The sequence below is a fragment of the Phasianus colchicus genome, chromosome 4 (genome assembly GCF_987193195.1).
Source record: "Phasianus colchicus chromosome 4, bPhaCol1.hap1.1, whole genome shotgun sequence".
NCBI lineage: Eukaryota > Metazoa > Chordata > Aves > Galliformes > Phasianidae > Phasianus > Phasianus colchicus.
In genome coordinates this window covers 31,185,098-31,199,888 of record NC_143439.1, presented here as the reverse complement: position 1 = coordinate 31,199,888, position 14,791 = coordinate 31,185,098, and the positions used below count along the sequence as shown (strand labels likewise).

Here is a 14,791-nt window from a genome sequence, read left to right as displayed (position 1 = left end):
AACATCTCAGCTACTATTCTAGCATCTTGGTAATTCACCTGTATTTTCAAAGGAGAGCTGCCAGTGTAAAAGTTATGCCAGATTCCTTGAAGTGCAGTGCGTATGCAAGCGAGGAAGAGAGAGATCCAGCTGTGCAAATGGAAGATTAATGCCCTCTCTTGCTCATCAGTGCCATCTGCCACTGGAGCAGTTTGTATAAAGCATTTCCTTAATCTTTGGCTTTAAACCATTTTAATTGCTGCTCTGAACTGACCTAGTTTGCTTTGCCTTCAGCATATTAGGAAACCCCGAAAATCATGGCACCAGCAGTTTGAGTACAAAAAAAAGTAATTCTGGAAAAGATTTTTCTGGTTAGTGAATTTCTCAATATGAACAGAACTTCTTCAGCATGCAGTGCTTTTTTTTTTTTTCTTTCCCCATGGAATGTGTTGTCTTTAATAATCCTAAAATAGAAATGGGTTCTTATAGTTTGTGAGTACAACTCTTGCTTCCTTCTTGTGGCTGCTTTTCTTTATAGGAGCTGCAATTTATTCCTTTACAGTTGTCCTTTACAGTCAGCTTGTGCTTTCCTTTATATTGTATAAGAAAAGTTAGAAGTTGTAATTTAGATTAAATGACTTGTGATCAGCATGATTCAGCACTGGGATATACCAGGTCATATGTAGATAATGTTATTGTGTTACATGAGAGCACTTAGCCTTAAAGGGACGAGTGTGTTACTGATCCCTCTCCCCAGGTGAGCTCTGCGACACATCATTCTCACTTGAGACACCTCTGAGCACTTCTGCACCCTACTCTATTATGGCCAGGTCTGAAAGGCCGTTCCTAATCACCTCCTGTTCTCAGCAGTCCATGTAGAGGGGTAAAGCTCTGCTTCCCCAGCCAAATCACCTGGCTTCCTCAAAGACCAGTATGGCGTGTTGTCTACAAAAATCTCTTGTGATGCTTCTGAGAGTCCTGGGGATAGAACTGAATGAAAAGGTCAGAAAAGTGCTGCTTGGGGCAGTGCTGGTTTATACCGATGAGGATGAGAGTCCTCTTCTTCCATTGAACTACATCCTGAAACGCTACAGTATTAAGCCACAATCCTATAAAGATTTGGGTCAGAGCTGCACAGAGATCACTTTTTCCATACAGGAAGTCCAGCGGGATGTGAAGGCAGAGTGCTCTCAAGTGGAGTGAACTCAGGGCCAGAGACAAACCTATGTTGTGCACAGCAGATCGGAGTAGCAAAAGCCCATCTCTGCACAGGGCATGTGCTGGTGCCAGGTAGTAGCTTGGGGCCATACTTTGGCCCTCCTCTGCCACTGCTGTGCCAGAGGTCAGTCATATGGACATGGTTTCGTGCCTCAGTTTACTTTTGAGTGCCACAGTGCTCTCCTGGCATTTGTTAGGTTCACATGGAGAATGAAAGCTGTTAGAATAAAAGTGCATGGAAATTAGAACCTGGAAATGTGAATCTGAGCACTGAAAGGTTTAGGCTAGTCTATCTGCAAACTAAAGGTAAGGAGGAGTTGACTTTTGTTATCCATGTGCGTGTACAACCTAGGCATGGTGAGCTCCAGTGCCTTGATATGCTCTGTGGGTGGCAAGCTACAATTCAGCATAACCATGAGCTTCTATTATAAAAAGTCAGGAACTGAGTAGGTATAACAACTCATTTTTTCAGCTCTCTAGGTTATTCCTTGCATCTAGGACTCAGGTTGGCAGGACCATGCAGGGAACTGTGCACTGTTCACAGCACAGGCAGCGTGCCCAGCTCCCTGCCTGAATTCACACCGCTGTCTGAAGGAGAGCTGATCATGCAAAGCAGGGGAAGGCTTGTGTTTCAGAAAGGCTTGGTTTAGGGTGTCTTTAAAAGGGTGGCAGTCGCTGGGGTCGAGGTCTGGGTGCAGAGGAATGCTATTAGCAAACTTAAAGACCAGAGTGAAAATGCTGCATATTGTGGACCCAAATGCAGCTGGCACAAACTAAAAATGTGCATGTGAGTGCCTTTCTAAGTATCCAGTAATCCTCCAGGGCAAAACGAGGATTAGGTCTCTCTTGAAGACAAAGAGGGAGTTCATTTTCTCAAAGATGCCTTGGCCAGTACCAAATTAAGTGTGGAACCCAAATGAATGCGAATACTCCTTTCAGATCTCTGCTTGCAAACAGGTACAGTGCAGAAGCAGCTTATTTATGTGTGTTTGTGTGGGACTGTGCAAACATGATGTGGACAGATTGTGGGATTGAGGTCACGTCAAATAAAACCCATCCAATGTCAAAGAGAAAGCCAGAAAAGCATTGGGCAAGTAGGACTAGATGGTACTGCACAGTCAAAATCCAATCTCCATTCTGCAGATTTTTCCACTCTGTAATTGAAGGTTAGTGCTCATCCTCTGCCCTTAATTTGCAATTTTTTAAGTTGGAATTAAGTGATGAGCCCTCCCAGAAGGAAAGGTAGGAGCCTGATTTCATTACAAGTGACTTACCGTGTACTCAGCAGGACTGCATAGGAGCTATTAGACTGAAATTATAGGTTTTCAAATGTGAGATGTATTTGTATAAATTTCGTATGCAAGCTGTCTCTACTCTGCACTGTTCCTGGAAAATTTCTTCTTTTTCCTTTTGATGATTGGCTTACAGCATGCAGATCAGCTCTACTAATCTCATCTAAACAGATACCTGCACAGATGTGCTTGTGATACGTATGAAAAATATTTGTGTTTGTATTACTTTGTATCTTGGAAGCAGCAGCCAGCAGCACTCCAGTTTGAGGTTGTAAATTTTTTCCCTGGAGCTTTATAGACCCATCTTAATGCAAGAGTTGGACATCGTTGTTTCTGGTTGAGATGTGGATACCATTGCTGAACTCTACGGGAAAAATACCTTGTTTAGTCTAAAGATTAACGTGGGATTTCATGTGAGATTTCAAACGTGCCTTGCTTTGCATTCAGATGAAGCAGAGTCCATCCATGGTTTTCCACGGGCAGAACCTGTTGCATTTTGAAGTGCCCATGAAACAGCTTTGAATTCCTTGTCTGCCTCTGAACTTCTTAGGCTCTGAACCTGTAGCTGGGTTTGCGAAGTCCTCTATCTCAGGTGAGCACCATAAATTGCGTGTTAGAGATTTCATACAGGACCTGAAAACTTTTCCTTGTAAAAGCTTTAGATTCTTTTTTTTTTTTTTTTTTTTTAATGGAAAAAAACACCTTGTCTGCTTATTTCCAGCTGGTTCTAGGCTTTGTTGGGCTCTTGGGTCCCCTGAGCACAGACTCACAAACCTGTTGCCACTGCCAGTTGAGTGCCACAGGTGGCCAGAGGAGGACCTGAGTCTTTGTGCTCTGACAGACAGAGCTGCTTCCACTTCAGCCAAAGGAGATTCTGTAAGCGTGATGGATATGTGGATTATGGGCTATTTCTGGAGCAGCCACAGGAGATAACAAAATAAGAAATACGTAAGCAAGCTGGTCTTCTGGCTTCAAGCAGAGCAGGAAGATCTGCAAAGCAGCATGCCCACTGGACAGGGAAAGGTTGGTGCCCGAGGTGAGCGCAGTCTTCCTCCCTTCCTGGGGGAACCCTCTCTTTATCAACAAGGAGGAGGCAGAAGGGCTTTTTGTTTGCTAAGAGAAGAGGTCCTGTTGTGGAGGTGGCTTTTCATTCCCAAGGAGGTGTAATTCCAGCCCATCAGGCGCTGAGAGCTCACCCTCACCCTGCAAGATGAGGATAGCCGGAGGTGAAGCCACCAAACTGCCCTCACCTCACTGGGCAGAGCTGGGGAACTCAGGACACCCTGTGACATAACATAACGCTATTGGGACAACCTGGCAGTCTTAACCCCTTCATCTCCCTCTTTGTGGGTTTGACGGTGCTGAGTGCTGCTTTGTTGCCGCTTCTCTTCATTTCTGTGCTTGTGCTGTTGGCTGCTTATGTAGTGAAGCAGGGTTGTCTCTTGCATTCTGGTTTTAGACAAAGGGAAAATCCATTAAGTAATGACTAAAAATCACGGTAGGAACTTGGAATAGGAGTTTATTACTTTAATTTCAATTTCAGCATCATCATCACCATGTGAACTGCTTTTCCAGGAAAGCTTTTAATTCTGATACTGGTTGTAAACACTCCTGTGAGATTCAGATGATTTATGAAACAGAATTAAACTTCGGTCCTCTCTTCTAGAAGCAACACTTGGCTTAGAAATAATGAGATACTACAAATTACTAAACCTATTAATATTTGTAGATTGGAATCTCTAGGACTTAGATCTTCTGTTGCCGTGGTAGAAAACCTGGCATTAGTTCAAAATAAATGACTATTATTCCAAGAGGTGGAACCATTGGAGAACTAGTTATTATGAAAAGATTTTTAAGAGCATAAATGATTTTTAAATTATTCCTGGTGCTGTTTATGGATAATCTCAGCGCTGCCCTAGACTCATACCTGGAACCACTGGGAGTAAGCAGAAAAGCAGCATACAGGATACTAGTGCAGATAGAAGTGCACTGGAAAACATGCCATCAGCAGCAAAACTTCAGAAGCTTGGTTTTCTATGACTTTCTTGTATGACCTCTCATAGCCAGAACCATAGCCAGAGAGCTAAGCACTCACTGCAGTGTTTTCTCAGTGAGAGACACAATTTATACTACTCCCGTTACTTTTTTTTAATGAATGCTTAGTTCTCTGAGGCTGATACCTCTGCAAAGCCTGGTTGAAACTGGTCTGCAGGTTCAGACACTGTCACTGGGGGATCTGCTGGGCAGAGGCATGCATCCACACCTGGTGACTGGGCATCAATTTGGAAGTGATAAGGAAGTGCAAAAAAAGGTGAGAGAGAAGAGCCAAGATCTTGGAAGGTGAAGATAAATGGTATGAAATATTTCAACTATGCATGTGATGGGAGGTCAGTGCAGGAGGCGGATAAGAAGGCCAGAGGAGGTCACAGAGGGTTACGGTCAAAAGCAAGAGATCTCCCTGAACCATCGAATGAGCTCTTCAAGGATTGTGACGGGCCATATTTTTAGATGAGAGAGAAGTTAAGCAGGGTGCTTTTGTACAGCTAGTCATTGACGTGTGTGTTAAATACCAAAGGCACTTTGGAAGAGTATAAATAACAATTCATAACTAAACCAGAACTTCTTAGAAAAGGAAAGATTTGAGAGGCAGCTGCCAGCCTCAGGTGGGAGATGAAGGAGATTTAAATAGGCTGTGCTAGGTTTCCTGTCTCCAGTGTATGAGCTTCACTACAACATGATAATGTAAAAAACAACTGTGGGCCACTCCTTGCTGGGGACGCTTTTCAACTATGCACTTGTGAGGCATTTTGCAAAATCCCAAAATAAAATGTGGCCCCAGCCTTAAGGACCATCCCAGTGGGCCGGGTGCTCTTGTAGGGGCTGGCACACTGTGCCGTGCTGCCACTGACTCGAGCTTTTGGAGAAGGTTGTTTGAAGAGAAGTTGCAGTGGCCAAGACACGAGGTAGGCTCTGGGCATCTTCGCAGAGAAGTGGCTGTTGGCATGTTGCTGTTTAAGAGAAGATGAGTGCCCTCCTGATGGTGCAGGAGTGCCTCAGAAAATCTGGGATAAGCAACCAGGTTGTGTGGTTGAGTGTGGGGCAGAAAACTGAGAGCAGAGGGAAAAGGCTACGTTTGTGGGCACTGTTTCAAGGAGATCTCCATCCCTGCATGTGTGCTTGTCTGGTGGAAGGATCCTCATCTATCAGGTTCCCCACTGGGCTTGATTAACGGCGTTATTTATAGACTGCCTGATTAGTTTTCAGTGTCTTAGTGAGCCTGTTGTTCCACATGGAGCTCAGTAATTAGAGTTTTTTAAGAGGCTTGGGAAAAACTCCCCTGCATTTCCTCCTTACCTCCAACCAACAGCCCCAGAGCCCATGCAGGTACTAATTAACGGTTCTTTGTCTTTCTGAGGTCAATCTCGCAGTTCTGCGTGCTGCCAGGCAGGATTTTCTCCCTGTGAGGAGGAACACCCACGCTGCTCATCCCTTGCTGCTTGAGGTTCAGATCTGGCTGGATCCAGATCTGGATCCAGGGGATCCAGGGGGAACACTTGGAAGGGGCACAAATAGAAAGTTCTGCCACACTGAAGCCAGGAGTCCATGCTGCCTCTTGCTTTCTTCATGTGTTTAGAAAGCTGTTGAAAAAAAATGAAAAAGGTTCTAAGTGCTGGAAGATCACTAGGCTGTGGTGATGGGGAAGCCATGGGAATATGCTCCTCTGCATCAGTTCATCTGGCTGCTGATTATTATTCTTTTTTTTTCCTTTTTTTGCAGATTTTGGCAATTTCAGTCCTGCATATTGTTACTAGCTACTTTTGTGCTAGTGGAGTGAAGAGAAGGCAGGAGCAGCATCCATCTGCAGGAGCACAGCTCCAGTGTAGCCTAGTGATAGTGAAGGGTCTGAAGTGGAAGATTTATGAGGAGCAGCTGAGGTCTGTGGGTTTGATCAGCCCAGAGCAGAGGAGCTGAGGGGAGACCTCTTGGCAGCTACAGCTCCTCACAGGGAGTGGAGGGGCAGTGCTGAGCTCTGCTCTCTGTGACAGCGACAGGACCTGAAGGAACAGCATGGAGCTGTGTAAGGGGAAGGAGAGTTGGGGAGGTTAGGGAAAAGTTCTGCACCAGTGGGTGGTGGGCATGGAACAGGCTGCCCAAGGCAGCAGGTGTAATCCAAGCTGCCAGAATTCAAGAAGCATTTGGACACTGCTTTTGAACATAGGGTCTGATTTTTGGTCCTGTGTGGAGCCAGGAGTTGGACTCCATGATCCTTATTCGTCCCTTCCAACTTGGGATGTTCTATGATTCCATGGTTCTGGGAGGCCCAGAGGACCTGTTCAGAAGCAGAACAGGGGGAGTATGACTTAGTAATGAACAGTTACCTGTGTCATGATGAGGGCTATCGGCAACACTGGGGCATCCAGAAGGCTTTTCCCAAAGGGCTTGGCACTCACAGTGCCTCTCAAAGACAACAGGAGTTGCAGGCACCAGCACTTCCGCATGTAGGACTGCAGGGCCAGCTCATGCAAGGGTGACCCCAAATCAAGAAGGTAGCATGGCTACCTCAGACAAAGGTTGTGTCACCTCAGCATGATCCTGGCTGTGCAAAGTCCTCAGGTAACCTGTATCTCCTCTTTGTGACCTCCATCAGCAAACCAGAAAAACGATCATTCCCCGTAGATGAAATGAGGCCAGGATTTGTCCTGAAACAAGTGTCTCTGCTGAGATTCTGCCCCCTCTGATGTGACCCTGCTGCATGAGTGCCATTCTTTGTGGCCATCTCTGCTGCATTTTCACAGAAAGCTTGAAGTGGGGCTTTGTAGTTTAAACGCTGCAGCAGTGAAGTTGTTTTGCTGTATGAGGGCTGCTCTGAAAGTAACACCTCCTATTTTATTACGCTGGCCCACAATGTCAGAGGGGTGATATGGCAGTAAAGGTTGAACCTATACTGAGCATTAGCTTTGTCAAGTAGTAGTATTGTGCTCTTTGCTGTGGTTTCCATGGAAACGGATAGGAGACATTGCTTTCAGAGTGATCTACTATGTTTGTGTACCTACTGTATATATATTCACAATCTTTTGTTATCTGTTGCGGCTCTCCTGTCCTTTGTGCTGCAATCTTTAAAAATGAGTTTGTTTTTGTCACAAGGGAGCAGTTGGTGGGTCTGGCACTGCACAGGGGAGCAGTAAGGGAGGCTGTGCACCTGCTGTACAGATGGGAGCATGACATGAATTTGTCCATGCGGGTGATAAGTGTGTCTGGGGTTGCTCTCCAAACCCCAACTTGTTGCATTTGTGTTACAAACACGGCAAGTCCAGGTCTGTGCAGAGAGCAGTGCAGGTGGCAGAGGACGAAGCCAAATGAGATTTAACCAATGGAGGGGAAAAGGCACCCAAGGCAGGATTTGTGGTAAAATTTGGACAAAGAGAAGCAGGGTGAGCAAAAAGGCTGCTACAGACCAGTCGCTTTCCCTAATCTGGGTGAAAGTGCCGCTGTGTGCTCCCCGTGCTATCTCATCCGCAGTGTGAGGCTTAACATTCCTGCCTGGCACGTGGGGGCTAGGGAGGGAGCAGGGGGGTGAGAGGGTGGGGGGGAGGGGGGAGAACCGAGCTGGACACAAAGACGGCCAGCCTCTCAGCGGAATGGCATCCAAGCCATCTCAGCCATCCAAAGCCCCAGCTGCCGGCCTGTGCGCTCAGGCTGCAGCCTGCTAAGCGCACGGTGAGAGGCCATTCCATGCACCTCGTGCTGCGGGCCCAGGGAGGGGTCTCTCCAGCCTCGCTTTTATTTGGCTGCTGTGAGCTGGAGGAAATTTCAAGGCTGCCCTACATCTTGGAGCTAGAAATGGGAGCCAGTGGGAACACTGTGCCTGCAGGAAGAAAGGAGCTGAAGTGATGGGTGCACAGTGTTTGTGTGGCTTCTGCATGCGTGTGACAAAGAGGGGTAAATATTTGTTTGCTGACTTCGTGCAGATACCATTAAAGGGGGAGGGAATAGACTTCTCTTTCTTTTTGTTTTGTGTGGACTTTTCTCTCTGCTTTTCTGTGTTCAAAGCCTTTGTCAGATGGTTACGTCCTGCCGGGGAGCCGCGGAGCTCTGCAGACAGGGACTGTAGTCTCAGAGTACAGATGCAGGCTGATGAGTTCTGTGCTGTGGATGCTGTGGCTGATCTCCCTTCTGTGTGCTGAGTTCTGTGGGGGCATTCCCAAGGGCTGAACACTGCCTAGGTTGGAAGGAGAGCAAAACCTCTTTCTTGCAGCCTGACTGGGCAGTGACAGAGAGAAGAAAAAGGCTACAAGTGGCTTGCTGGGACATCTTCTTTGCACTTTCTAAAAACTAGACTGATGCCTCTACCTTTCCCCTTGGGTTCATGTGTTGCTTTCTTTCTTAAAACAATTATTAAATGTCGAGTACAAGTTTTTTGTGTGCTGCCGTTTACATGGCCTTGGTTTCCTTTGGCAGGGACACACATGCTGCGAAGGGATGCACCGACCCGTGTCCCTGCCTGCTTGGCTCAGACCGCGTGACCACTGACTTTCAGCCTAGCAAACCTACGTGGCCGGGAGGAGTTAAGTTAAGGCTGAAGACCAGGTGAGAGTGTACACATCTGCATTCCTGTCTGCTGGGTGTGTTTGATGGCTGCTGTCCTTGGAGAGTGGCTGGCAGACTTCTTCTTCCCAGCCAGTGGGAATGTTGGACCAGAATATCATGAATTCCCAGCATCCGTAGAATTAGATGGTAGAAGAGGGCCAGGACATTTTCTTGACCTCATGCCCACCTGTTCCTGAGGTTTCCTTGCCTGTAGCACATTGCCAGGGAAGAGAAAGGAACTGACCTTTTTCTTTTTGAATAAAGCATCGTTCCTTGATCTCAGTAACATTTACATAGGGCTGGTGTAAAAATGATACAGCTTTATAAACGTAAAAATGTTACTGCTTTGGCTGCTGATATGCCTGAGGATGACTCACTGGGAAAGGGTCCTGGAAGAGTGTGTCCTTTCTTGTCAAAAGCTTTGTCACTTATGGTTAAGTTCACTGGAGGTGAGGGATCAAAATATCTCCACAGCACTGACAGTAAGCTTGCAGCATCTCCCCAGATTTAGGTGCCTGGCTTTCCAAAGCTAAGGTTTATTCAAAATCTGAGAGTTTTAGTGGGAGTTTGCCATTCGTGACAAGCCTGCTGAGAGCCTATCTGCATTTCTGAATAAGTAAATTTCTTTAGAAGTCAGTCTCCTGAATTGCTGTAGGTCCACCAGAGTTGTGGCAGTGCCTCATTTCCTTCTTTTGTGCATGCAGGTTAGGGCCAAATTTACTGTGTTTGCTAAGGCAAAGCTTCTTCTGGCAGCAAAAAAGCCTTTTGCATCAGTTAGATGGTATTCTGGATGCCTTAGATTTTTGTGTCTCAGTCTTCTGAGATTTACACCATGGAGTCTAAGTAGCAACTTCTATTGGCAGCATTGAATTCAGAGCAGATCTTGACCTATTTGGAGTCAAGAAGCTTCACTGATTTCCCATAGCTGGAGGAGATGTTACTGAGCAGCTGCCTATTACTGAGCAGCTGAGGAGGGATTGTGATTTGTGAAGTTGCACTCTGCTCTTAGAAGCAAGGATGCACATCTGGAGCAAACTTACTGACCTTGGTGGAGTTGTCCTAGCTTTTAGGCACTGCAGTCAGTTATAGATCCTGACACTGTGCAGCCTCAGCAGCTGCAAAAGGAGGAAAGAAGGGCTCAGTTTGCATGTTTTGTTTTCCTCCAGCTGGGAGTTTGCACTGTGAATGATATCTCTCCCAAATGGAGCAGATTTTAGAGGCTGAAATATCTCCTTGAGAAGATTTTTATCAGGGACAAACTTATCTGTGGTTTGGGTTTGGGACTCTGACTTTCCTGAGGTATGAGACCCGTAGCAAATTTTGGAAAGAAGCTGCAATGCATACACCACCTTTCTATAGCAGTGAGTTATTCAGGCTATGCTTACTGTAAATTCTGCTTGCCTGTCGATTTAATAGCAGATATCTACAGAAGCTCCAGAGTTTAGCATTTCACTTGGATTAATTTGTCTTTGGATGCAGAGCCAATGTTTTCCTTCATTTTTCCGGCAGTGTCGGAGGCTGTGTCTGCATATCTGAGTGGCTTAACTCGCATTGAAGCTTTGGTTACAAGCAGGAAGTTGCTTTAATGTACAAGAATTTGAATGTGGGAGGGTATTTCAGACTTGCCGACCTCTACTTTGGCTGTGTCAGTGATTATTATTGAAGTGATTAAAAGATTCTGAGGGAGAGGAGAGGTTTGTTAGTGGCTCTATGATTTGTGTGGTTTTGCCTGTTTGTTTGTGTAAAAATCCCCTCCATCCACACAAACCAGTGTATGTGGACACATCCATGCATTCAGCATGTAGCTGAATTCTCCTGCTGATCATTTCTACACCGACATTTTGATGCTGAGGTTATTGGAGCTGCTTGTGATTTGTAGCTCAGACTCAGAGGAGAGCCCTGTTCTGTCTGAGATGCTCACTGTATGAATCCCCCTGGTTACCTGCCATGGCTAACTGTCCCCTGTAGGCTTGGATAGTCAGTGTTCCTGCTGCCAGCCACCCATTCCCCTGAACGAGAACGAGAAAACACATTCCTTCCATTGTTCCTAAGTTTCTTCACTTGCAGGTTGCTGTGTGTTTGATATCAGGGTGCAAAAGAATCTAAGCTATGCTTGTTTTTCTGTCTTTTTAACTAATTTACTGACTAGGAAAGAATGAGAAAAAATTATTTGAATTAAGCCCATTGGGCCAGTTCATCAGGGAGGATAAATCAGTGCAGCTCTGTGAGTTCTGCAAAACCACAGGCAAGTTAAATCATGTTACTGTCTGGCTGCTGAAATTCTCTACCTGTGCTCAGAGAGCAGATGTAAATGTCTGGAGAAGACAGGATATAGCAGAGTCCTTCTCAAGGACAAAAGCCAAAGCAAAAAGTCTACATGTGGCAGCTGTTTCTTTTCCAGATCTGTTCTTTCTTCCTCTTTCTTCTTTTTTTTTTTTTTCCAATGAGAGAAACAGTAAAATTATGGCAAGAAGAATGAAATTATAGGGGGTTGTTAACCCAGCACTGACCAGCTCCTTGTTCTAGCCTTTATGCGCCTCAGTTAGCAGGCAGGGGACTTGCACATGTCTAAGCCACAGACGTGTGTGAGCAGCACAGATGCACTATCCTGGAAAATAGTTTCTCAAGATAGAGATCTGAAATACTTTTTATTCTGCAATTTAAGTCATACTTACCATGTTGCTTGGTGATGCTTTATGTAAAAAAAGAAAGCTGTCAGAAGATCCCAACAGGACATAAATCCAGTAATCAACAAGAATGAAGGTTGTATACATCACCTCTCACACTAATAACCAAAGCCCCAGTGTTCCTATTCAAGCCTGTTGTCTGGTTAGTGTCAGGAATGTCAGTGGGACCCTTTCATTGTGTAGGGCAAAGTCCTCAATCTAAATATTGCCTGTCAGACATATGCTTGGATGAAGGGAAAATGATGCAGTAGCGCATGGTGCAGTTCCTAGCGGTGTACTCTGCGGTAGAGTTGGTGGGTGATTCTGTGTAAGTCACTTCAGCTCTTGAGGCCTTTGTTTCCTTTTCTGGAAAAGGGGATAAATGGGCCTTTTTTGGATAAGGCAGCCCAGGGGTTACCAAAGAAATGCGATAAGACAGAGGTGTGATGTACGAGTCCAATAATCATTAATTACAATGTTTGACTGTTCATGAGTTCAACCAAGGAGCGACTGTTGCTCACAGCTGCCATCACCTCTGAGTGATCTCAGGACTTTTTTTCTGTAGCCTAAGGGAGAGCATTGTTTTCCAGAAAAAGCATCTTTGTCTCCTGCAATTTCTGCTGCAGCACATGATGCTGTCATGTATTTGTTGCCATCTGCACCTTGGCCCTCACCAGAATCAGTATGACAAGCATTGCTTGGTTGTTCCTTCCCACCAAGAAATCCACATGGCTTTCCTTTGCCTTCTTTTGGTGCTTGGGAGAGAAGATAAGGAAGAGAGACAAGCTGCTTCCTGCACATGAAGTTGCAGAAAAACACAGTAGAAAAAATCCATATGTACCTCTACATGTGTGACTGTCATCTTTGCTTTAACCCAGAGCCTTTCTTCACAGTCATCTGGTAAGGGCGATCTTCCCAAAATGTTGGTGAAGGTAATGGTAAGAGACTTGCACAAAAGGCCCTGATTCCCTGATTCCCTTCCCTAAGAGACTTCAGAGAGCTTCAGTATCTGTCTGCCAGCTCAGGCATGATACTCAAAGCCTGATCTGATGCAATTCAGGCATCCCAAGTGATGCTCATCAAATAGCACCAGATGTGGGCTGAAACAACAAGCAGACATGACATCTACCTGTGACACTGGAAAGGGATCTGAGAGAGAAATGAAACCAAACTGAGTTAGGATAGAGCACTGAACTCAGCTGGTAGATGTTACTCAAATTGTTTTTTTTTGTGTGTGTGTGTGTTAAAGTCTGAAACTGCTAAAAGCTGTGATATGCTGTGAAGGGATTCACTGGTTGTGGAGTTGTCTTCTAGGAGCTACAGGGAGGGACATACTGCAAAGCAAAAGGTTGTTTTCTGGTTTGAGAGTATTCATTCATTTGACCTAAGTGTCCTGAAGGGAGTTTTCTTTCAGTGCCTGTTTTCTTCTTTTGCTTCTGGAAAGTTCAAATCAGAACATAAAGAGAGGCATGGGTTGCAACTCTCCCTGTAGGTGGGGAGATACTATGCCCAAGATCTATGACATGAAATATTATTTCATAGATTTCACATCTTTCTAAGGAGACCTCCTTATTTTTAGTGAAAATGAGGAAGGGACAGAGCACATTCCAGATTTACTCTGCCCCTGAATTCACCAGAAGGGCTCTGAGCCCCAAAAGACAAATTCAGTGAGAGGCACATCAGGCTCATGCCATTATGGTCCAACTCCTTTCTAATTGGCCTCATCTGTTATGCTTATTTTTAGAACCATGACTGAACCTTAATTAAGACCGACATTGCTTTGAGTAGATTGTGATCCTGCTCTGTTGAAATCCTAATAGGCTTCTGGTGCTTTAGTTTTTCCTTCATCTCCTGCTTAATAGCTGGGCATAGGGACTGCAGCATGGTAGGATATCTGGAGAAGGTATCCTTGTTACACTAGCGCTCCTGGGTACGACCATCTTGGAAGCATGGGCACAGCAGTGAAAAATCAGACCCTTATTTTACTTTGTTTTTATCCAGATACGTAGTCACTCTGACAGACTATACAGAAACTGCTACGATCGAGATCTCTTCACATAGAGTCATCCACCTGCAGTTCTTGCTGGCACGGCAGCAGCAGTTGGTATTGCTGCATGGCTCCTCACTGCTCCTTTTGGAGGCTTAGGGAAATAGGAAATTCTCTGAACAAGCATAAAGAACAGGAAAATGGCAATTTGAAGAAGCTGAATTGCTTGCTTTAGTCAAGTCGGGCATTTCTACACAAAAGTGGAAGCTTTTTGTGGAGGCTGGTGGACGGTTGAAGCAACACGCTCGAGTTGTGTGTACTGTGGCATCAATAAGGAACAGTACATAAAGAATGGAAATTAGACAGTACATTGTTTTGTGTGGGTTCAGTTTGTAGCTGTGGGAAAAAGATAAGCCAATCTTTCTGTTGCACTGTGGAGAAAGCTTCTGATGGCCATTCGTTAAGTGCTGATTAATTTGTAGTTAATGCCAAGGAATCTTTATAAAGTTTGCCATTTCATTATTATTTTGCATACAAAGCATAAAAATAATTTTCCACAGAGATTACAGGGGAGAACACAGTCAGTTCTTCCTAATAAAGGAGAGCTACAGGGCAGTTCATAGTAATAGCCTCAGAAATGTCACCGTAAGCCTTGCAGCCCAGACCGCGTTGAGCAGACTGTGTTCCAGAAGACTGCTAATGTCTGAAAATGCTGTGATGAGTATAGCAAGAAGGAGCACCCAGATAACAGTAGCTGGGCACAATTAAAGACTTTATTTCCCTTCAGTTTCCCAGTTTACAGTGAGAATTTGGCAGTGCCTGATATGTAATCAATGTTGGAGCTACAGCATTGCATTGGGGTCTGCTGACTTCTCTGGGTACCTTTGCTCCAACAGCCTGAGCTGGCTGACCACTTACTTGATCATGGGAGGTGTCCAGGAGGACCCTGTTGCATTATCTGAACAGGAGAACTTCCTAGTAATACAACTGTTCATATGCCTCTGCAAGTATGGTACAGTTACAGACCTTGAGGAACTAAGGTAAAGGATAAGGAGGTGGGA

General features: G+C 45.2%; 1 protein-coding gene across 11 annotated transcripts in view; it reads left to right on the top strand.

Moving 5' to 3' along the window:
• The window catches only part of SHROOM3 (shroom family member 3), a 134,091-nt gene that overhangs the window by 96,351 nt on the left and 22,949 nt on the right, over window positions 1-14,791 (top strand). For 7 of the 11 annotated variants that reach the window (XM_090139079.1, XM_090139080.1, XM_090139083.1 and 4 more), the window contains one exon: window positions 8,949-9,077. The exons of 1 other annotated variant lie outside the window; for it this stretch is intronic. In XM_090139079.1, the coding sequence (XP_089995205.1) occupies window positions 8,949-9,077 (129 nt within the window). 3 more of the 11 variants (XM_090139087.1, XM_090139089.1, XM_090139084.1) reach the window with 3 other exon arrangements.